Source organism: Giraffa tippelskirchi, chromosome 13, assembly GCF_054371585.1.
Source record: "Giraffa tippelskirchi isolate mGirTip1 chromosome 13, T2T-mGirTip1v1.2.pri, whole genome shotgun sequence".
NCBI lineage: Eukaryota > Metazoa > Chordata > Mammalia > Artiodactyla > Giraffidae > Giraffa > Giraffa tippelskirchi.
This window is the reverse complement of record NC_137287.1, coordinates 94,269,610-94,294,074: the sequence shown is the minus strand read 5'-3', so window position 1 is coordinate 94,294,074 and position 24,465 is coordinate 94,269,610. Positions and strand designations below refer to the sequence as shown.

Genomic DNA, 24,465 nt, shown 5'->3' with positions numbered 1-24,465 from the left:
GCATTACAGTCTACATGATCTTTCTTTTTTCTTTTTTTGGTCGAATCAGTTCCCTGGCCAGGAATTGAGCCTGGGCCATGGCAGTGGAAGTGCAGAATCCTGTCTTTTATTTGGGGGGGGGGGAGGGGAAGTATCAAACAGGTTCCCATGGACTCTGGCTTGGTCGACCATGCCCCTAGGGTTCAGTTCAGTAGCCACCTTCGTCCCTGCTGTGGACCCCTGGTGGGAAGGGCCCTCTTCTCCATCCTTGGACATATTAGCCTCTGAGTCCTTCTGGTCCTCAAAAGATCATCCAGCCCTGTAGCTCTTCACCATTTACTGTCTGCCTCTCCTCCTGGACAGTTCTCTGGGGATAATCCCCACACCCTGATGGTTTCCAGGAAGTGCAAGCACAGGAGCTCCATCAAGGTTCAAGCCCTGTAGGATGGGGCATGGGGGAAAGGGGTGGGGGTGTTGGGAGGCTCTGGGTAAGCAGGTTGTGAGGGGGGTGATAACCATCCTGTGGCCAAGACCCCTCCCCCAATTCTCTTCGTCCCTCGCAGGCAGTTTTGTGTTTGGTTTGTACATGACTGATTGATCACGTCAAGCCTCCAACCGAAGACCACCTTCCCAACCTTAATTTGAGCCTGCACCCTCCCCCTTGAGCCAGCGCCCAGATCTTCCCAGTGGGATACTTCCTTTGTCCAGAGGCCTCTGCGGTTGAAGGTGGGATAGGAAGCAGGGTCTCTGTGGATGTTGGTGGTGACCCCTCTAGTCAGCCCTTTTCCCCCAAAATGATGGAAGCCCCTTATCCAGCCTGGGTAGATAGAGGATGTGAGCGGGCCCCCAGGCCGCAGTGCGCCACCTGCGACGGGAAGTACATAGTTGTCTTGCCTTCCCGAAGAGCTCTGGGTGCTCTGCCGACCTCTCCCTTGGACCACGTGGTTCCAAGGCCTGCCTGACCGAGGGTGCGCCGGGAGGGGTGCTCAGATCTAACAGGGCAAGGGCAGTGACTCTGCCCCCTGGGCCAACTACTGGACCCTTAGTGCCTTGCTCATTCCCCATTATTAAAGCAGGACCGTGTGACCTCCTCATGGGGCTATGGCCAGAATTAAACCGAGCTACTAGCCTGTGAAGCCATGGTTCTTAATGCAGCCTGGTGCAGGCCAGGTGCCCTGACAGCCAAGACAAGCCCAAGGGTAGCAGATGTGGTTTCTTAGGGTGAGGTGGGAGAACTTATCTCTGGGGCCACGGGAGACCCCTGCACCCACAGCTGGCTTCCCAAGCTCCTCCTTAGGATCTGGAACTCTCAGAGAGTACCCACCCCAGGCCAAGGTGGCCTCTTATGAATTGTATTCGCGGCAGCAGCGGCTCAGAGCTCTGGGGAGGGGAGTCAAGTCCCCAGGACCCCTCCTGCAACAGCCCCAACAAAGAGGCGTTCCCAGGGAAGCTGCAGGGAGGTCCCCAATCCCAGGCCACCTCAATCCCCAAGAACACTTTGGGACTATAGCAACAGGCAACTACTGGAGGCCCTGCTTATTCAGTGACAGTTTATTGGTCCTTAGCATTACATCTCAGTTAACAAGGTAAATTCACATACACAACTGCAAGTAAAAACATGAAAATAATATAAAAATAAATTGAAAGCTACTCTTATATATTTACTGAAGTAGTGTAATAAATACTATAATAAGCAAAAAGCTTCAATCACACAATTGTTTCACTGAAGTTACAGTAGTGTTTGTAAATAGTTTTAAATTTAAGTTACAAATATTAAAGCACTGAAAAACTAGTATAAAAGTCAATTTTGGCACGTAAGTGAGCTCTTCTGTCATTAGTATTTGATGACCTGGGACAATGAGGAAGCCATTTCTCACCTACTTTTTGAGGTACAACTATCCATCTAGGTCAGCAACATGGCTGGAATACTTAATAGCTTATAGTCTTTAACTTTTCCCTTTTGAGAAGCCCAAAGAGCAAACCCAGAGCTTATTACTGTGCAAAAGTTTTCAAAATCCTAATAGAATTTAGGAGGGTACCTTTTGTGACCCACAAGGCCTAGTGTCTAGGCCTCAGGTCAGAGCCCCCAGGACTCTGTGGGGCCAATGCCACTCCTTGCCAGTGGCCCCTTCCTAGGGTGATCCCTTTTCTCCAATATCTGCCTCCTCTTTCCAATCAAAAAAAGAAAAGTCCCACATCAAAATGTAAAATAACCTATAACTTCAGCGACTTTAACATTATCACACTCACTCGGGGTGATATAAAACTGAAGCTGCTAATAGGAAAGTTGGCAAAAAGCATTAAGCTCCTGGAGAACTCTGCCTGTCCCTGGGAACCTGATGTCTTTGCTGGATCCCTGGTATCCACTTCTAAGGTCAAAATTTCAAACACAGTGTCAAGGCCCTTCCTCTAGAGACAGCCTAAGACCCCACACCTCCACCTGGAGTGCCCAGAGGAATCAAGTGGATATTAAACTTCACATTAAAAACCCAGAGGCCCCAAAGGTTCCAGAAAGAGCAGTGTGGGGAGGAAGCATCCTCCCAGTCTCAGTTCTCAAAGAGCTCACACAGCACACCACAGTGTGCCTCTTCACCAGGGCACAGCCAGTGTGCCCCAAGGAATGCCCTTTCGCCAGTGTGCCCTTCACACTCCCAAGCAGGCTGAGGAGTGTCTATGGAAGCCTCAGCCAATTTTGCCTTTTTGGCTTTGAAACTTAACATTTTGACTTTTTTCAATCACAGTTTCATATTCAAGTTGAGGTAATCACAGTTTCCCCTCTAACAGGAGAGGAATTGGGATAGTGGGGCAAGTTGGTGAGAGAGCATTTCTATGGACAATGGTCAGAAACCAAGACCACCAGGAGGTATAGCCCCACACAGTGTTTAAGACCCACTTTTATGGGTGGGCTTCCGACCCCTCTTTAAAAACTCTTTTGTGTAGCAGCCAGGAAATGGCTCAAGCTCCAAGAGAGCATTCATTTAAATGTTCACAGCAATCTACCTGAGGCAGATGGCCTGTTGTTCCCCCACCCCCAACCTCCCCACCCCCCTCCCACCACAAGGCTGCTCAAGTTTGAGTTTTTAAAAAGAGCTCGGTAGAGCTAAAGGAAGCTACAGTAACTCATTGCTTATCTCATCAATTGCACTTAAGATCTTGGTTATTGATTCTGAAGCAGAGGAAGGCCTATTGTGGACCCCAGCCTCTGGCCAGCTAGAAGTGAAGGGCTCCTAGACTGGGGCTCCACATGTGGGCCCTTGTCACCAGCAGCTTTGGAGCTGGGACTGGAGCACATGGGTCTTTTCAGAAGCCTTTCTTCATGCAAGAGTTCTTATTAAATGGTATTTGGAGTATCGTTCATTTGGCTTCAAATGCAAATTTTTTTTCTAACATTAAGTACATTTTACTAACAAACCCTTAACAACTGCTTTACTACTTGCATGTAGGCCTCTGTGTGACAGATCACATGTGCTCCATCGTTTTTCTCTCTCCTCTGTGCCAGGGCCCTTTCTCAAAAACCCCTCTACATTACTAAAAACTTTGCTGGTTTTGCCTATGTGCTCCTTTCTAAGGCATGCAAAAAAAAAAAAAAATTGTGAAATTCAGAAAGCATTTACAATCTAGGCAGCTGAGGCGCTGAAGTCCTAACAGACATCACATAAGTGACCTCTCTCTTCCCTGTACTAATTCTGGAGGTCAGACATGGGATACACTTGAAATTCCCCACTGCTTTTTAGTCCAGCTGGAAAAAAGCTGCTAGAAGTAATTCTAACTTCGATATTGGAAGGCTCTGAAATTCCTAGTTCTCAGGAGCCAAACTACTCCAAGGCCAGCAATGATGCTTGGGGACATGAGTTGCCTAAAGGTTGGGCTGAAAACCAGACTTTCCTTGGCAAGACTGAGGGGAGGTATGGGTGCCGGAGACTGGAGACTGAATGCCCTTCAAGTGAAGATGTCCCATAAGCGATCAGAACCCTGGGCCTAAGACTACACAGTTGAAGGACACTGCCCTTAACAGTGAGGCAAAACACTGCCAGCAAGGCCTGAGCAGCAGTTTTTCTCATCCCAGAATTATTAGGCAAACCAGACTGATGACATGAGCAGAGCTCAAAAGCAATCCCAAGGTGGGCTGCTTGTGTCAATTCAAAAGCCACACTTTTGGAAAGCAACAAGTCTTTCTCCTCAGTTTAGTCCATAAGGGAAATTCCCTAATTTTAGAAGAAACTGTTGATCTCAGTCCAAGCTGCTGGCTCTGATGATTGGGATTGGCCAGGGCTTGTGCTGCTTCCTCCAGGACTGGGCACAGGGTCAACAGGGACCGAACCTACAATGGAAGGGGCCAAACCAGGGAGGCAGGCATTCCACTGGGGAGAAAGGCTCTCCTGGGGTAGTATCTGAAGCCTGAGGCCTGTGGTGGCCTGCCCCCCTAGCCATGACCACAGTTTGGGCAGCCAGGATTCTTTGTGTATCAACAGCTACTCTGTGCGATCCAAATGCTTCTCCCCACCCTTACACAGTGCTGCAACAGCCCAAAGAAAATACTGTTATCAGAGACCCAGAGGTCCTAGACTACCAGCTGCAAACAAAGGGAAGCGTCTGTCTGCTCATCCTCCATGAGACCCCCCACCCTCACCCCGCTGCCGAATCAGTGGTGCAGGTGATGCTCTTCAGCGCTGTATAGAGAATAAAGACAACATGCACTCAAGCAGCACACAAAGGCCAAGGAGAACACAGACAGCCCTCTAGGGAGAGGCCTTTGGAAGAGTTGAAGTTAAGACACCCTGTTTTTAAATGTCCATCTCTAAGGTCTTCTTCCTCTAGGGCTTCTGCTCAAAGAGGTCGTGATACTCCTGCTGCTCCAGCTCACGGTTATACTTCTCAATTTCACGGTTGGCTTCTTCCACGTAGTCATTCATGAACTGGTCCATGACTGGCACCTCATTAAGGAAGAAAGCCCTGAGCCTGGGGCCAAGGGAGCTGCCCAGGCAAGAGGAATCTGTATAGGCTAAGTGAGTGCTCAGCCTGTACAGAAGGTACATGACTGGCTTTTTTAATATACTGGCAGCACCACAGCTACAAAGAATGTGACAATGTGACAGAGGCTGACACAGAGCCCTTCATGAGCTCCTAGGAACGAGCCCTTCAGCTTTCACTAGCACACAGCAGCACACCATCCACCTTTTTCACAGATTTACTTGTAATCAGACCCAGTCTCCAGCTTGTGAATTATGATTCCCTGATGACCACAGGATGTTACCACAGCTGCATTTAAATTACAACCCAGAGTAACCTCAGCCATCACTGAATGAAACAGAAGTGTAATTTTAATGACTATAAGAGGACAAAATGAAAAGTCAGCCTCTGTGGCTTTCTGTGTATTCCTAAACCCACCAGGCACCAGAGGCTGGGCTGTGATGGCTCTAGCAGACACCCTCTTTACAGCTAGGCTTTCACACCCCCCCAGCCTCTGTGCCTCAGATTCCAAGGATACGTGGGTGAAAATCAGTCTTGTCACCAAAGAAGTTGACAAACTGGGTGCCATTATAAAAGTAGCCTGCAGGTAGGGGGTCCAGGTGGCGTTTCACCTGTAGGAAAAGAGTCCTCTGTTAGAATTAAGCTGACCATTTTCTATAATTCACTCATTCATTAAAAACAAACAGGGACTTCCCTGGCAGTCCAGTGGTTAAGACTCTCCGCTCCCACAGTAGGGGGGCACAGGTTCGATCCCTGGTTGAGGAACGAAGATCCCACACGCCACAGGGCAACTGAGCCCACACATCACAATGAGAAGCTTGTGCACCTCAACAAAAAGCCCATGAGACCCAGTGCAGCCAAAAAAAAGATATGCCAGGGAATTAACACCATCACACCATCCCCACAGCAGCCATCAAACAATGAGTGAAGGAGGTTCCCACCTCTCAGGGAGGAACTCTGGAATTCCTAATGGGATTAAGCCCCAGATGCCCACAGTGGTACTGGTTTGACAAATCACCCTTCTCTTCTCTCTCTTACTTTCTCACTTTCCTATTGGTAGCTTACAGAATCACTTCCCAAATAAACTACCTTCACTCAAATCCTTGTTTAAGGTCTACATCTGGGGAAACAACACTGTCTGCCTTTTGAGGTGCCCTCAGTCTCCTCACCAGGGACATGCGGAGTTGCCCAGGCGTTGGAATTAAGAGGTCTTTCTCAAGTCCACAGCAGGGGCTCCTGAAGGTCCAGAGTCCTGCCACCTGCCCAATACTGGGACTGGTGACACAGTTCATGCAGACAACTGGACTCTCTGGCCCTTTGGCCTTTGCCCCCAAGCCATCAGGAAAAGGCTTCAGTGTGGATGCAGACCCGTGCAGAGCCTGGGAGTCAGCCTGGAGTCTGAGCGGGTTCCTCAAGGGGCCTTTTGCTCTGGCCTCAGGATTCCACAACCTGCCCATGAGCAACTTCAGGATCTAGACAGTTTTCCCCTGGGCACTTGCTGGTTTATATCTAGGACAGAGGAAGGGTAGGGGGAAAGGACTTCTGCAGCTGCTTGAACAGGATGATAAAACAGAGCTCCATGTCATCTGTTCCTCCCACAGGCACTGGGTTCTCCTCAATCTCATGACCACATCAACACCAGAGACCACCTGCCCTTCTCGCCGAGGCTGCAAGGCCAGCTGAGCTGAGGTTTCTCTTTACCCAGCTTCCCTCTGCAGTCTGAGAGAAGCAGGACTCCAGCATGCCCCAGTAACAGCCACCTCACTCAGGAATCCTAAAGGACAGAGCTATGCAAGAACCACCTTGGGACACTGAGGGGACTTAGGCCTCCAAGATAGAGTACTCACATGAATGTTCCTGATCTCCTGCTGGGTCAGCATCCCCCTGGTCTTCAAGGCTTTCCTCTGAGGCTTCTGTGCAGAGAAGTAACGGGGGGGGGTTAGGTCCCAACAGAGCTGATGGAGTACATGGAAGGGTGAGGGTCGGAGCTCTGGGGCTAGTTACATGACTTAGATGCCAGCAGAGAGGGAAGCACAAGCGCCGTCATGGCTTGGATGTAATATCCTGCCTGTCAGCCCCTGGAGAGCACCACTTTCCCCCCACAGAGTCCTACATGCCAGGGGGGAACAAGTGGCAGAATCAGATTGATGCTTTTGTAAATAGGCATGTTTCTGCCTCTTTGAAGATTCTCAATACTAAATCCCACCAGTGACAGACATGTAGACAAAAGGACTGGAGGTCTTATAGTCCAATACCATTTTAAGAGTTTTTCCCAGTGACTAAACAACAACAACCACCACTAAGTCTGAGAAAGACACAGTCTGCAGGCAGCCATCCCCTCTTAGTATAAAAGACAGGTCCCAACCTGGCATGTGCAGTAGACCTGGGCTGCAGCCAACTCTATTTCCGGAGTTCTAGGATAAGCTGAAGCTCAGACCGTGTGCAGAGGCTTAGCACCCAAAGCTTGCAGCATATTAGATGATTTTAACTCCAGTTCGGATTTTTTTCTTTGTAGTACTGGACTAATGATGCTTGTTCGTATCTATAGGCAAGCCTCCTCTTCCTCGTACCTCTCTCTGGGGCCTCTGCTGTCTATGCTTGGAGTCTTGGTTTGCAAAGGGCTCTAAGCATATCTTTTTGTATCTCCATTCTAGAGAGAGAACCAAAGTACAGGAGATGCTGGGCTCAGAACACAGGAGAGGCTATGAACTAGGTTCAGCTAAGAAGACATTTTGAGTTTAGTACACTAAGCTCATCCAGGGTCCATACAAAACAACTAGGTTTCATCTAGGTCCTGATTAAGCCACCTAATAACTCCAGTCTGCCATGGGAAGTAGGAATGGAAATGGCTTTGAGAACCTGGGCTCACAGGATAGTCAGCAAAACAATTCTGCCTAGAGTTTGCCTCAGGGGCTCCCTCCCACTCTCAGAGTCCCTGAAAATGCTGGCTGAGCCTGTGACAGGTGAACCAATGGTGAGAAAGCAGGGAGATGGTGGAGGGGCTTCTGCCTCAGAGCCAGTAGCAACCCCGAAGTGTATGGTCATATTGGTACCAGATCTGTCTGGGCTTTGAAATCACCTGCTTAGCCGACTGCCGCAGCCAGTCCTTGACACTTTCTTCCTTCAGGGAGCAGCCTATGAACACGAGGTAGCATTCTTGCTGCCCACTGCTGCTTTGAGGTGAGGTTCTGGAGTCAGGGGGTGGTGTGGGTCCCTCCAAAACTGGCACGATACTCAAGGAGTTGGCCAGAGTGTTGTGGCAGACCTCCATCATCCTCTCAGAGTCTGCAAGGAGAACACTTTAGTCCCTGAGACCCTGCCCCTAAAGGTTATGGTTACTGTAGGACTGTGGTAGTGCAGCTGGGTTGGGGACAGATTCTCAAGACATGCAGGAGGGAGAACTGATATGACTGGCAGCAAATTAGAAAGGATGAAGTAAGAAAGGGAGGAACAATGTAAGTTTCTAGCTCAGCTGATTGGGTGATCAGGTGGACACCATTAACCAGAAGGGGATTGCAAGAGGAAGAAAAAGTTTGCAGGTGGGAGGAGAAGAATCTGACTCTGCATTTGTGGCATTTGAAAGACTGGGACCCTGAATGGGAGACACCTACATAGTCATTAGAAGAAGGGGATGGCTCAGGTCATTCCTGTGGAAGAGATAATTGAGGAGAAGCAGGAAATCCCCCTTGGTAGAGGTCAAGGGGGTTGGGTTTCAGCCAAGGCCTGAGAGGCCAAGGGAAGAGGGCATGCTCAACAGTACAAGTGCTACAGGAGGGTCACATGGTGAGAGGAAAGAGGTGACTGGGTTTATAGGCCGAGGAGCTGCGGGCTAAGATTTACTGGAGACACAAGAAAAGGGTAATGGTCCCCAAAAAGGCATGATAAGAACTCTAAAACAAAAAGAGGTTTACCTTGAACAAGAAAGGGGTCTACAGTTGGTCTAAATAAGGAAGAAAAGGAGACGATGATAGGGCAGAGGGAAGATGAAGGCATGAAGACCACTGAGGCAGGTTGGGGGCTGTCTGTTGAAGCCTGAGCGAAGAGGGCTTGAGTAAGGGGCTTACAGAGAGGGGCCAAAGTTTCTGATTCAATAACATAAACTAAGCCAAAGGTTAAGGACCATGAGAGATTCTTTTATACAGACTGTGTCACCTAATTTTCCTATCTGAACTCAGATGATCCATGTTTACAACTCTCAGTGGCAGACATTCCTAGTTGCCTGCCCAACATCCTCTTCCTCCAATATGAACTTCCCATGGTCAATGTCAACTTGATCTTGGCCAATGACAGAAGTCTGCTGAGGAATTGATAGAGCCACCCACAGGAATAGCCAGCCTCTTCCGTCAGCTGGATGTTCTGTCTGGATGTGACACCTAGCCTGTAGCACTACCTGGCAACCAAAAGGGGGTGGAAACCTGAGGAAAAGCTAACACTAAGAATGGAAGCACACAAAAGTCATATATTATCTGGGTCTTCAGTGGTCTTGCTACACTGCCAGACCTCTTGACTTCTTGTTATGTAGCTAACACCTGCTAGTTGAGCTGGAGTTTTCTGCTGTAACTACCAAAGATGCTGTAACCAGACACAGTCCCTTACATCCTCCCCTAGGCCCCAGCCACAATAAACTCTTTTTGGTTCCTGAAATATGCCCTTTTTGCCTCAGATCCACAGCAAGTGCTCCTTTTCTCTGGAGCATTCTCACTGTTTCCAGTGTTGAGTTGACTAGCTCCTTGTTTTGACAACTTTCCTGAACCCCAGTCCAGGACTGACTGATTTTAGGTTGCAAGGGCTCCAGTGGTCAAAGGCTGTTAAACAGGTCTGCTGAAGGGGAGGAGAAGCAAAGTGGAGGGCTTGAAGACTCTGGCAGAAACAGATCCAGAGCCGGAGAGCTCAGCATTGGGGTAGCTCCTGGTGACAGGGCTATGAGGAAGCCATGGATGGCTCAAGATGGGTGGAGTGTTAAAGTCTCCAGAACAAGGAAGTCAAGGAGCTGTGAGGAGAGGCCCTGAGCAGGTGCATGCAGGGGCAGGAAAACAGATCCTCCACTGCAGAGCAGAAGGGCCTGAAGAAAGATTGGGACCCTGAATGAAAGGCAAGACTGGAGGAGCCTGATGGTGTAAGACCCAGAGGGGAGGGTTTTTTTTTTTTTTTTGAGAGAGTCTAAGAGGCATCTTGATGGATCATTGCCCTGTCATGGTGATTGGGCTTGCGTAACTCAGTGACGCTATGAGCCATGCCGTGCAGGGCCACCCAAGATGGACGGGTCATAATGGAGAGTTCTGACAAAATGTGGTCCACTGGAGGAGAAAATGGCAAACCACTTCAATATTCCTGCTTCAAGAACCCCATGAACAGTATGAAAAGGCAAAAAGGTATGACACTGGATGATGAGGCCCCCAGGTCAGAAGGTGTCCAACATGCTACTACTGGGAAAGAGTGGAAGGCAATTACTAACAGCTCCAGAAAGAATGAAGCGGCTGGGCCAAGTGGAAACAATGCTCAGTTGTGGATATGTCTCGTGGTGAAAGTAAAGTCCAATGCTAATAAAGAACAGTATCATGTAGGAACCTGGAATGTCCATGATCCATGTCCAGATCCATGAATCAAGGTAAATTGGACATGGTCAAACAGGAGATGGCAAGAGTGAATATTGACATCTTAGGAATCAGTGAACTAAAATGAACGGGAATGGGCAAATTTAATTCAAATGACCTTATATCTATTATAGTCTGTGGGCAAGAATCCCTTAGAAAAAATGAGTAGCCCTCATAGTCAACAAGAGTCTGAAATGCAGTTCTTGGGTGCAATCTCAAAAACGACACAATGATCTCGGTTCATTTCCAAGGAAAACCATTCACCATCACAAGTACAAGTCTATGTACAACATACGTACAAGTTATGTACAATCACATAAACAAGTCTATGCCCAAACCACTGAGAGCGAAGAAGCTGAAATCAGCTGGTTATATGAAGACCTACAGCATATTGAAAAACTAACACCAAAAAGAGATGTTCTTTTCATCACAGGGGATTGGAATGCAAAAGTAGGAAGTCAAGAGATACCTGGAATAACAGGGAAGTTTGGCCTTGGAGTGAAAAATGAAGCAGGGAAAAGGCTGATAGAGATTTGTCAAGAGAACAAGCTGGTCATAGCAAACTCCCTTTTCCAATAACCCCAGAGACGACTTCACACATGGATTATCACCAGACAGTCAACACTGAAATCAGACTGATATATTCTTTGCAGCCAAACATGAAGAAGCTCTACAGAGTCAGCAAAAATAAGACCTGGAGCTGACTGCGGCTCAGAGCATCAGCTTCTTATTGCAAAATTCAGGCTAAATTGAAGAAAGTAGGGAAAAACCAGTAGGCAATGTAGGTATGACCTATGACTATACAGTGGAAGTGACAAATAGATTCAAGGGATTAGAACTGATAGAGTGCCTGAAGAACTATGGATGCAGGTTTGTTACAATGTACAGGAGGCAGTGACCAAAACCACCCCAAAGAAAAAGAAATGCAAGAAGGCAAAGTGGTTGTCTGAGGAGGCTTTACAAATAACTGAGGAAAGAAGAGAAGTGAAAGGCAAGAGACAAAGGGAAAGATATACCCAACTGAATGCAGAGTTTCAGAGAATACCAGGGGAGATAAGAAGGCCTTCTTAAATGAACAATACAAAGAAACAGAGGAAAACAACAGAATGGGAAAAATTAGAGATCTCTTCAAGAAAACTGGAGATATCAAGGGAACATTTCATGCCAGAATGGTCATGACAAAGGAAAGAAATGGTAAAGACCTGACAGAAGCAGAAGAGATTAAGAAAAGGTGGCAAGAATACACAGAAGGACTATGTAAAAAAATGACCTGGATAACTCTAGGTGTGGTCACTCACCTAGAGTTGGATATTGTGGAGTATGAGGTCAAATGGGCTGTAGGAAGCATTACTATGAACAAAGCCAGAAAAGGAGACAGAATTCCAGCTGAGCTATTTAAAATCCTAAAAGATGATGCTTTTAAAGTACCGTACTCAATATGTTAGCAAATCTGGAAAACTTAGCTGTGGCCAGAGGATTGGAAAAAGTCAGTTTTCACTCCAATCTCAAAAAAGGGCAATGCCAAAGAATGTTCAAACTACCATACAATTGCTCTCATTTCACATGCTAGCAAGGTTATGCTCAAAATCTTTCAAGCTAGGCTTCAGCAGTATGTGAACTGAGAACATTCAGATGTACAAGCTGGGTTTTGAAGAGATAGGAACCAGAGATCAAATTGCCAACATTTGTTGGATCATGGAAAAGTAAGGGAGTTCTAGAAAAACATGGACTTCTGCTTCACTAACTATGCTAAAGCCTCTGTGTAGTTCACAACAAACTGGAAAATTCTTACAGAGATGAAGTACCAGAGCATCTTACCTGTATCCTGAGAAACCTGTATGTGGGTCAAGAAGCAATAGGTACCTCCAATTAAAATAAATAAAAAAGAAAAGAAGCAACAGGTAGAACCAGACATGAAACAATGGACTGGTTCACAATTGGGAAAGGACTACATCAAGGCTGTATGTATATTGTCACCCTGCTTATTTAACTTATATGCAAAGTAAATCATGCAAAATGCCAGGCTGGATGAATCAGAAGGTGGAAAGATTGCTATGAGAAATATCAACAAGCTCAGATATGCAGATGATACCACGCTAATAGCAAAAAGTGAAGAGGAACTAAAGAGCCTCTTGATGAAGGTGAAAGAACCAAGTAAAAAAGCTTGAAATTCAACATTAAAAAAACTAAGACCAGTCCCGTCACTTCACGGCAAATAGAAGGGGAAAAAATGGAAGGAGTGATAGACTCTTTGAGAGTACCAAAGACCGCAAGGAGATCAAACCAGTTAATCCTAACCTGAATTAACCTAACCAGTTAATTAATCCTAACCAGTTAATCAACCCTGAATATTCATTGGAAGGACTGAGGCTGAAGCAGAAGCTCCAATACTCTGGCCACCTGATGTAAAGAGCTGACTCACTGGAAAAGACCCTGATGCTGGGAAAGATTGAAGGCAAAAGGAGAAGGGGTGGCAGAGGAAGAGATGGTTAGATAGTGTCATTAATTAAATGGACATGAATTTGAGCAAACTCCAGGAGATAATGGAGGCAGAGGAGCATAGCAGGCTATAGTCCATGAAATCTAAAAGAGTCGGACATAATTTAGCAACTGAACAACAACAACAAGAGGCATCAGTGGTCTGCTAAGCATCAGCAGAGGCTATGAAATCACATCATGAGATATGATCACTCCACAGGACCGAGATCCCAAATCCAAACCCCCATTTACCTGAGAACTTCACTTTTCCCAGGATGTGGTAGATGTTTCCAGAGAATGGACTCGGCTTGATGGAGGACTGAATTGCTGGTGGAGGAATAGGACAGGGCTGTTACTTATCTAGGGGCAGAGGCCAAGGCCAGGGCAGCACAGCTGGGAGGGTTAGGCACTCAAAAGGCACCTCCTCTAGAGTTCACAGGTACTCACATCAGTTCCTCCCCCAGTGGCTCTGCCACTGTTCCCAGGGGATGGGACGCCTGGGTCCTCAAATTCCTCTGCCTCCTTTCAGACCCAAATGGTGAGAAGACACAGCACACTGAATATCAAAATGGTGCCATGAAGTGGGGACAACTCTGGGGCACTCGTTTACCAGTGTTGGGACATGTTCCAGTCAAGGCTTACCTTTACACTTGGCCACAAAGCGAGTCTTCTCCAAGGGACGACCAAACCATACACAGATCTGAACCATCAATGGAAAGACTGATCCAGCATCAAATTTACCTTCATACCTTAAAAGGTTTAAAAAATTATAAATATAAGTAACTGGGGCTTTGAGTGTTATTACATACTACATTCGATAGAACTATGTATTATCATATTTGAATTCTCCCTTACTCATATGCCATTTTGTGTACAAAACACCTATTTGAAAGCATTTATGTCTCTTTCATCTTGAGATTGGAAAGCATGTTTGCCCCTTCAGAGAAGGAAGAGCAGACTAGCAATTTCTTTGGACTAGCAATTTCTTCAAGTCAAAGACCTCTTCTACTTTTGAAGCTTGCAAGTATCCCAGCTGGGATTAGGGGATCCCTCCTCGTACCCTCTGGCCCTTAATCAGGATCCCCTCCCACTTTCTTCTGGGCTCCCACTATGCCAATTCCAGTTGAGCTATTTCAAATCCTAAAGGATGATGCTATGAAAATGTTGCATTCAATATGCCAGCAAATGCGGAAAATTCAGCAGTGGCTACAGGACTAGAAAAGGTCAGTTTTCATCCCAATTCCAAAGAAGGGCAATGCCAAAGAATGCTCAAACTACCGCACAATTGCACTCATTTCACATGCTAGCAAAGTAATGCTCAAAATTCTCCAAGCGAGGCTTCAACAGTACATGAACTGAGAACTTCCAGATATTCAAGCTGGATTAAGAAAAGGCAGAGAAACCAGAAATCAAATAGCCAATATCCACTGGATCATAGAAAAAGCAAGAGAATTCCAGAAATACATCTACTTCTGTTTCATTGACTATGCTAAAGCTTTTGACTGTGTGGATCACAACAAACTGTGGAAAATTCTTAAGAGATGGGAATATCAGATCACCCTACCTGTCTCCTGCAAAACTTGTATGCAGGTCAAGAAGCAACAGTTACAGCCAGATATGGAACAATGGACTAGTTCAAAATTGGGAAAGGAGTACATCAAGGCTGAATATTGTCACCCTGCTTATTTAACTTATATGCAGAGTACATCATGAGAGATGCACACTGGAGGAAGCACAAGCTGGAATCAAGATTGCCAGGAGAAATATCAATAACCTCAGATATGCAGATGACACCACCCTTATGGCAGAAAGCAAAGAGGGACGAAAGAGCCTCTTGATGAAGGTGAAAGAGTAGGGTGAAAAAGCTGGCTTAAAACTCAACATTCAAAAAACTAAGATCATGGCATCCAGTCCCATCACTTCATGGCAAATAGATGGGTTAACAATGGAAACAGTGAGTGACTTTATTTTCTTGGGCTCCAAAATCACTGCAGATGATGACTGCAGCCACAAAATTAAAAGACACTTGCTCCTTGGAAGAAAAGCTATGATAAACCTAGACTGCATATTAAAAAGCAGAGACATTACTTTGCCAACAAAGGTCTGTCTAGTCAAAGCTATGGTTTTTCCAGTAGTCATGTATGCATATGACCGTTGGGCCATAAAGAATGATGAGCACTGAAGAATTGATGCTTTTGAACTGTGGTGTTGCAGAAGACTCTTGAGAGACCCTTGGACAGAAAGGAGATCAAACCAGTCAATCCTAAAGGAAATAAACCCTGAATATTCATTATAAGGATTGATGCTGAAGCTGAAGTTCCAGTACTTTAGCCACCTGATGCGAAGAGCTGACTCATTGGAAAAGACCCTGATGCTGGGAAAGACTGAAGGCAGGACAGAAAGGGGATGATAGAGGATGAGATGGTTGGATGGCATCACTGACTCAATGGACATAAGTTTGATCTAGCTCCTGAAGATGGTGAAGGACAGGGAAGCCTGGGGTGCTGCAGTCCATGGGGTCGCAAAGAGTTGGACACGACTGAGTGACTGAACAATGACAACAACTGTTCTTTAAAATCTAAACAAGCCTCCCAAATATTAACCCTTTGTCACATCTGATGCAAACACTTTCCTCCAGTCTATTGTATTTTCTGATTAGTCTTCTTTGTTTCAAAATTGCACTGCAGTTTTGAATTTTATACTGTTGAAAGTAGCTCACTTTTTGCTATTTCTTTAAAGCAAGGGGTGGCATAACAGTTTTCCAAGACTGGTATCTGCAGACCATGGGCTTCTCAGGCTTCTATGTTCAGAGTTGCATCCTTAGGAGAATTTGGAGGGGCCAAGGGAGTACAAGGTTTTCTTCCAGACTAGGAACAAGCTGTTCTACAAGGGGAGGTAGGTGTGGGGTCAATGACAACAGAGGGCTGTGAGAGGGGAATGGCTGAGACTTTGCACATCACAAAGTTGAGTACATCCTAGAGCTAATAAAGCCTGTTCACCCTGAAGTGATGGCCCTCATCCAAGGAGGGAGGGGAGTTATGTACAGGGATGAGCAGGAGTCCGATGATGGTGATCTTGATAAAAGAGTAATTTATCTGATTCCTTGGAGAAGGGCATGGCAGCCCACTCCAGTGTTCTTGCCTGGAGAATTCCACGGACAGAGAAGCCTGGAGGGTTACAGTCCACTAGGAGTCACAAAGACTCGGACACGACTGAGCGACTAACACACACACACACGCGCGTGCGTGTGCACACTTCCTGAGGCACCAGATAGAGATGGCAGAAGTCTCAGGACTAGGCTCAGAGGCCTAGTTTTGGCAGCACAAAGGTCAGTAGCTGCAGCCACTATAGAGAAGAGTTTCACCCCAGAAGCTCCATCTTTTTTTTTTAAGCTAAGATATTAATATTACTGCCTTGTTTAAGCATAAGGAATGATCCACTTACCCACTATTTAATTATGATGTGACTCAAACCAGAGGTTCCTTCCAAGAATAAGCATGAAAATCTTCAATTTTACATATCGACCTGTGTTTTAAAATAGAATAGTACTGATTGTACTATTCTATTTTAAAATCAGTATTCATGGCTGAGGGGTAAGGATAATAAAGAGGTGGCTCAGAGAAGTGAGTAAGGATAATAGTGATGATTCAGACCAACATGAGGGATCAGTATTGGCTTGCCTTGAACCTTCAACACAGCAAAACTAGTTATCCTTTCCATACAGGGACAAGTGAAACATGGCAGTTAAAAGTACAGGCTCTGCTGTACAGCAGAAATTAACACAACTTTGTAAATCTACTATACTTAAAAAAAAAAAAAAGAGTACAGGCTCTGAAGCCACACAACCTGAGTTTGAAACCCAACTCTTTGATTTACTAGCTGTGTGACTTTGGACAAGACATTTAACTCCTGGCTGCCTCAGGTACCTTACCTCTAAAATGAAGAAACTAATGGAATCCACTTTGGGGCCTGGTTTGAGGATTAATGAGATAACACAGGCTGAACTCTTTAAGAGTGGCACTGTGAACAGAACTTTCTGTGATGAGGGAAATGTTCTGGATCTGTACTGTCCTACGGTAGCGGCTAATTATAGTTAAGCATGTGAAAAGGGTCTTGTGTGACTAAAGACTAAATTCTAAATTTTATTTCAGTTTTCTTAATATATATTTAATTTTATCAAGTAGCCAAATGTGGCTAGTGGCTGCTATACTGGAGAGCAAAGTCTTAGAACAATGTGTAGCACAGAGTAAGTGCTCAGGTGATGCTGGAAATATGATGACAGTGCACTTCACACTCTCTTTTCTCCTCTGCTCCCCTGAGTCCGGAGGACAGGTTTAGGCTGGGAGGCCACCTGCAGAGAAGAGAACACCCTCTGGGCCACAATAGCAGGCAACCTCTTTGTCAGATGGGAACTCCAGAGGACTAACTGTTCTCAGGAGTGACTCTCTCACTTAGAAGGGTCATAACTCCTTGGTTCTGTGCCAGCTACCTCACTCTTACTAGAGGCTAGAGAAAATAAAGGACGTCACTGTGCTGAGTGCTCACGAGATGGCTCCTTAAGTCTCAACATTCAGCAAGGTCTCAAGTTGAGACCGAGATGTGGATCACTGGGATTCTAACAAGGCAAGAAGCTACTGGGACTTCAGGCCATTGCAGCTGCCGTTGTTACCCTCCCAGAGCACACCTGGTATTTTCACTTTTTCTTTTACTTTCCTGTAAATAAACAAATCACTGAGTTTACAAAGAAATCTTAGCTATTTTTCAATGATAATACTTGCCAGCCAGGGTACATTAAATATCGAGATCGTAGCATCTGAGGACTTGAAAAACTATTCTCTGAGAGAATCAGTTCAATGTCCTCATTCCTGTAAAAACATACAGAAAACCCAGGTTAGTCAGAACTATCAAACTTAACCTGCACATTTTCCTTCCCTTCCACACCCCTGTATACACATACAAGTACATACATATACACTTTTTTCTGTTATTTCACCCTTATATACTTTAATATGCATCTCTAGAAATAAGCACATTCTCACTAATTCTCACCTAAGGAATTTAATATGGAGGACCAGCAGCCTTGGTATCTCCTGGGAGCTTGCTGGAAATGCAGAATCTCTAGACTACTCCAGACCTACTAAATCAGAACCCTCATTTTAATAAGATCCCCAAGAGGTTCATATGCATGTTAAAGTTGGAAACTATTGATCTAATAATATACATCCATTTTCAAATTTTTCCCTTTAGGGGGGACAGGGCACTCAGGGTCCAATCAAGGATCGCTCGTTGAATTTATAATTTTAATTTTCCTTCAATCTGGAAAAAACACCTCCAACTTTTTGTTTCTCAAGGAATTGACAATTTTGAAGAGTACATGGTCAGCTGTCTTGTGTCTCACAACCTGGATTTGTCTGGTTGCTCCTCGTGATTAGATTCAGTTAAACACTTGTGGCAAGATTAATGGCCGAGTGATATTGTGTTCTTCCCACAGTGTCATGTGAAGGAGGCACATGATTCACTTGGTCCCATTAGTGGTCTTGCTAAGTTTAATATTTTGGTCAATATCATGTCTTCTAGATTAGACCTCTTCACTGTGAAGGTAGTTTTCCCTCTTTGGAAGCAGTAAATAGTCTATGGAAGTGACAGATACTTTCAGTCAAGTGAATATCCTTTTCCTCAACAATCTGTTATCCATTACTTTTAGTATCCACTGATACTTCTTGCCTAAATCAAGTTATTATATGAAAGGTTACAAAATGGTGTCTTTCTAGTTCTATAAATTCTTATTTATTAGCTAGCATTCTTCTATAGAGGAGAGCTTTACTGTTCTGTCCCCCTCTCTTTTTTATTTTCTTAGTATCACCATAGCCTCATTTTATTCCATGTGCTATAATCCATTATTATCACGGTTCTCTCATACAACAACTCATGTTGTTCCAAATTTGGCCAGTGGGAGCTTCTTTAGCTAGCTTCCGTATCCTTTTGAAATATCTTCACTAATTTTTGAATACTTCCCTGCCTTTCTGGCATAAAATGCACTAGGCTCACATTGTACTTTCACTGCCTAAATTGCAATCAACCAATTCTCCAAGGAGACCAGATACCTTTTGGTGGGGATTGGTACTTAGAAATTAAGATCTAGAGGTAAAGGTATTAATTGCTACTGTGGTATTATTTTTGGTCCCTTTTAATGGAAAGAGGGAATATACATTTTTTTGAACTAATGAATTTATATTGTGTCCCCCTATTCAACTCCAACATCTGCAGGGTTTTTCCTTACCTTTCCCATTTCATATTTATGATCTCCCTTCCCTAATGTTCAGTGATGTTGTTTGGAATTCAGGTTCCAATAGAGGATTATGTTCAAAAGTTACTTGAATTATTTTGTGTGTGTATGGTTGTTATTACTTTGATACACAGATGGACTCACTTTTTGTACTTTTTCCTCCTTGTTTACCTAATTTTTGAATATGTAAAATATCTGCAATGCTCAAAGGTTAAAACTATATAAAAAGTATACAACTCTTAGTATCTTTACATAAAAAGTCACTAATTTTGTGTTTTTAGGTTGTAACTAGAACCCAACTCTACGAATTAAAGATATAATTTCCCTATGTTTTTATGCTATTTCTCTCATATCTTAACATAAAGAACACTGAGAGTCTTGACTTGAATCCTTTAATGAATGAGAATGTGAATGCATCAAAAACAAAACATGTCAAAACAGTACAGGATACTGACATGTGGGAATCCTCTTGGTGATTTTTACACACCATCAAAGGCACTTGTTCAAGACCTGGCTTCTGTAAATGCTCAGGTCTTAGATACAGTGGAAAGACCCAATGGGTCACAGACAGAATGCTGTATCTGAGAAAGTGGTTGGTCCTACAGAGTTAAGTGATTGTTAAGTTTACCTGGTGACAATCCCATTTTCTGCAAGAATGAAGGCTGCAGAAGGATTGGCAGCTCTGATGAGGCTCTGCAGCTGAACAAGGAGAGGGTGCCTCTGCTCCATAGTGTGACTGGTGAATACCACATTACTAACCAGGCCTGGGGAACAAAACCAAAAACAGTTCAGCCTTCAGAGTTCTGACTGGGGCTGAGGATTTGCACAAATGTGAGCCCTTGCTCCCTCCCCTGATCATCCCTTTTAGTAGTCCCTCAATACTGATATAATAGCCATCATTCTGTTCTTTCTGCAACCTCTGGAAGTGAATGGTCTCAGTTCTGTAGCTGCCTCTCTTCCTCACCTCCTCTGTTTTCTTAATTTAGCTTTGATACCTGGAGCTTTTTCATCAAATGGCCCTTTCCATATCCCATGAACTTCCTTAGGGACTGCTGCCAATGACTTTCACCAGTTCAGAACACAGACATTTACCAACACAAACCGTATGTCAGGTGCTAATCATTCTTAAAGAGTGCACAGTCAAGAAGGCTCACCCAAGGACTCACAATTACAAGGTAAGTTCTAACAAAGATATTTACAGAGTGACACAGTAAGGAAGGGTGGCCCATATACAGAGCTGCTGTGGAGTGGGCCACAATCACTCCCATACTTTTGTGAAAATACTGAAGTAAAATCCACGACACTATGACACTACTGATAATTTGGAAATCAGAGAATTTAATCACATCCCAGCATGTCAACACAATTATAATATCTCTTCCATATTTAATCTACATGGCTATGATCATCACATACACACCACTTCTACTATAATGTCACCTGCATTTGTATGATTCAACCATTTTTATTGACAATAATGTGAACATTTCAAACATATACAAAAGTAGAAAAAAATAATGTAATGAATGCCCACGTGCCCATCACCTGGCTTCAAGAATTACCAACATTTGTCTAATTGTATTTCTTCTATATCATACTCCCACCTTTTCGGCTTTCCTTGCCTTCCCTATGGGATGATTTTAAGGCTAATAACAGATGTCTTATTATTGCATCCAAAACATTTCAGTATATATTACCATAAGATAAGGACTCTTTAAAAAATGAATGGGGCTTCCCTGGTGGTCCAGTGGCTGAGAGTCTGCCTGCCAATACAAGGGACACAGGTTCGATCCCTGCTCCAGGAAGATCCCACATGCTGCAGGCAGCAAAGGCCACGCACCGCAACTACTGAGCCTGTGTTTCAGAGCTCGTAAGCTCCAATTACTGAGCCCACTTGCTGCAACTACTAAGCCAGCACACCTAGAGCCAGTGTTTTACAAGAGAAGCCACTGCAATGAGAAGCCTATCCACCACAATGAAGAGGAGCCCCTGCTCTATGTAACTAGAAAAAGCCCGCGCGCAGCAACAGAGACCCAGCACAGCCATAAATAAATACATAAATCTTAAAAAAAAAGAATGATTAAGCAATAAATTCTTAATATAAAACATCTGCTGCTGCTGCTGCTAAGTCGCCTCAGTTGTGTCCGACTCTGTGCGACCCCATAGACGGCAGCCCACCAGGCTCCGCCGTCCCTGGGATTCTCCAGGCAAGAATACTGGAGTGGGTTGCCATTTCCTTCTCCAGTGCATGAAAGGGAAAAGTGAAAGTGAAGTCGCTCAGTCGTGTCTGACTCTTAGCGACCCCATGGACTGTAGCCTACCAGGCTCCTCCGTCCATGGGATTTTCCAGGCAAGAGTACTGGAGTGGGGTGCCATTGCCTTCTCCGATAAAACATCTAGTCCATATTTAAATTTTTCTGACCCAAGAATATTTTCTTAAGAGTGAATTGTTTGGAACCGGGAACCAAAGCCCCGACATTATATTTCACTGATATATTGCATAATTCTCTTTCAATCTGTAGTTTCTCCTTATTTCTCTGTGATTTATTTGTTGAAGAACTGCTTCTTGTATATTTCTTGTAGTCTAGATTTTGCTAATAGAATCTCCATAGTGTTTCTTAACAGGCTAGATACTGTTTTACAGCTTCAATCTTTTTTAAAAAAGTTCTTTTTCTTTTTCAAACTTAAGTTGAATGCTTAATTTGTTATTTTAAAAAGCCACAATGAGATAGTACCTCACACCTGTTAGAATGGCTATGTTTTTCAAAAAGACAAGAAATAATAAGAGTTGGTGAGGGTGTGGAGAAAAGGGAAACTTGTGCCCTGTTGTTGGGAATGTAAACGCGATAGTGGTACAGCTACTATGAAAAATAGGATGAAGATTCCTCAAAAAATTAAAAATAAAACCACCACATGATCCAACAATTCCACTTCTGGGCTTATACCAGAAACAAATGAAATCACTATCTTGAAGAGCTATTTGCACATTCATGTTCATTGTAGCATTATTCACAATAGCCAAGCTATAGAAACAACCAACAACCTAAGTGTCCATTAGTGGATGAAGAAGATATAAGATCAAGGCTGTATATTGTCACCCTGCTTATTTAACTTATATGCAGAGTAAATCATGCAAAATGAGGGGCTGGATGAAGCACAAGCTGGAATCAAGATTCCTGGAAGAAATATCAACAACCTCAAATATTCAGATGATACCACACTAATGGCAGAAAGCAAAGAGGAAGTAAGGAATTTCTTGATGAACGTGAAAGAAGAAAGTGAAAAAGCTGGCACAAAACTTCAACATACAGAAAACTAAGATTATGGCCTCTCTTAGAGGAGGGGTGGCCATGGAAGAGATAGATAGCATCACCAACTCAATGGACATGAACCTGAACAAGCTCCAGGAGATAGTAAAGGACAGGGGTGCCTAGTGTGCTGCAGCCCTTCGGGTAGCAAAGAGTAAGACCTAGCAACTGAACAACAATAACAAATTCAACTCTGCTGTTATTAACAGCATCTCTTTTTGTTTGCATTCATCTGTTATATCTGCCTATTCTTTTATCACCATCCTTAGTTTTAGATGACTTTGTGTAGAACACCATATAATTTAGATTTGATTTTTTGGTTTAATCTGAGATAATCTTTCTTTTAATAGGTGTTTAACCCACGTACAGATAAGGAAATGGCAACCCACTCCAGTATTCTTGCCTGGAGAATTCCATGGACAGAGAAAGGAGCCTGGTGGGCCACGGTCCATGGGGTCACAAAAAGTTGGACATGACTGAGCGCACAGCACATCTCACTTATATTTAATGGTACTTTGGTTCTATCACCTTGTTTATGTTGAATTCTGTTTAAAAATATTTTTTTAAACCTTTACCAGCATGATTCTACATTGTTTTCTGCGTTCTTTCTGGTAAGTATAATCTGCTTTAAGTTCTTACGATGGCTATCCTGTCACCTTTGAACAATGTCTTTTGAGTTTTCCGCATGAGAGACAGTTCAGTTCAGTCGCTCTGTCGTGTCCAACTCTTTGTGACCCCATGAATTGCAGCATGCCAGGCCTCCCTGTCCATCACCAACTCCTGGAGTTTACCCAAACTCATGTCCATTGAGTTGGTGATGCCATCCAGCCATCTCATCCTCTGTCGTCCCCTTCTCCTCTTGCCCCCAATCTTTCCCAGCATCAGGGTCTTTTCCAATGAGTCAACTCTTCCCATGAGGTGGCCAAAGTATTGGAGTTTCAGCTTCAACATCAGTCCTTCCAATGAACACCCAGGACTGATCTCCTTTAGGAAGGACTGGTTGGTTCTCCTTGCAGTCCAAGGGACTCTCAAGAGTCTTCTCCAACACCACAGTTCAAAAGCATCAATTCTGCAGCGCTCAGCTTTCTTCACCGTCCAACTCTCACATCCATACATGACTACTGGAAAAACCATAGCCTTGACTAGACGGACCTTTGTTGGCAAAGTAATGTCTCTGCTTTTAAATATGCTATCTAGGTTGGTCATAACTTTCCTTCCAAGGAGTAAGCATCTTTTAATTTCATGGCTTCAGTCACCATCTGCAGTGATTTTGGAGCCCCCCAAAATAAAGTCTGACACTGTTTCCACTGTTTTCCCATCTATTTCCCATGAAGTGATGGGACCAGATGCCATGATCTTAGTTTTCTGAATGTTGAGCTTTAAGCCAACTTCTTCACTCTCCTCTTTCACATTCATCAAGAGGCTTTTTAATTCCTCTTCACTTTCTGCCATGAGGATGGTGTCATCTGCATATCTGAGGTTATTGATATTTCTCCTGGCAATCTTGATTCCAGCTTGTGCTTCTTCCAGCCCAGCGTTTCTCATGATGTACTCTGCATGTAAGTTAAACGGCAGACACACTGAAACCATAATCACAGAAAACTAGCCAATCTGATCACACGGACCACAGCCTTGTCTAACTCAATGAAACTAAGCCATCTCGTGTGGAGCCACCCAAGACGGACGGGTCGTGGTGGAGATGTCTGACAGAATGTGGTCCACTGGAGAAGGGAATGGCAAACTACTTCAGTATTCTTGCCTTAAGAACCCCATGAACAGTATGAAAAGGCAAAATGATAAGATACTGAAAGAGGAACTCCCCAGGTTGGTAGGTGCCCAATATGCTACT

At 44.4% G+C, this 24,465-nt stretch overlaps 1 protein-coding gene and 1 long non-coding RNA gene across 11 annotated transcripts in view; one reads left to right on the top strand and one right to left on the bottom strand.

Annotated features, from left to right (window-relative positions):
- Positions 1 to 24,465, top strand: part of LOC145532896 (uncharacterized) — a 74,492-nt gene that overhangs the window by 1,511 nt on the left and 48,516 nt on the right. The window contains exon 3 of one of the 2 annotated variants that reach the window (XR_014073694.1): positions 6,552 to 9,594. The exons of the other annotated variant lie outside the window; for it this stretch is intronic. This is a non-coding gene — a long non-coding RNA (uncharacterized LOC145532896). Of the gene's footprint in view, positions 1 to 6,551; positions 9,595 to 24,465 lie in introns of those variants that run through there. 2 annotated transcript variants of the gene reach the window in all.
- DNAAF9 (dynein axonemal assembly factor 9) overlaps positions 1,516 to 24,465 on the bottom strand; it is a 171,677-nt gene continuing 148,727 nt past the window's right edge. For all 9 annotated transcript variants that reach the window (XM_081558875.1, XM_081558876.1, XM_081558883.1 and 6 more), the window contains 8 exons: positions 19,937 to 20,072; positions 17,801 to 17,887; positions 13,665 to 13,771; positions 13,275 to 13,349; positions 8,030 to 8,235; positions 6,798 to 6,863; positions 5,468 to 5,561; positions 1,516 to 4,906 (listed from right to left, as the gene is read on the bottom strand). In XM_081558875.1, coding sequence (XP_081415001.1) covers positions 4,794 to 4,906; positions 5,468 to 5,561; positions 6,798 to 6,863; positions 8,030 to 8,235; positions 13,275 to 13,349; positions 13,665 to 13,771; positions 17,801 to 17,887; positions 19,937 to 20,072 — 884 coding nt within the window. In that variant the 3' untranslated portion in view covers positions 1,516 to 4,793. The remainder of the gene's footprint in view (positions 4,907 to 5,467; positions 5,562 to 6,797; positions 6,864 to 8,029; positions 8,236 to 13,274; positions 13,350 to 13,664; positions 13,772 to 17,800; positions 17,888 to 19,936; positions 20,073 to 24,465) is intronic.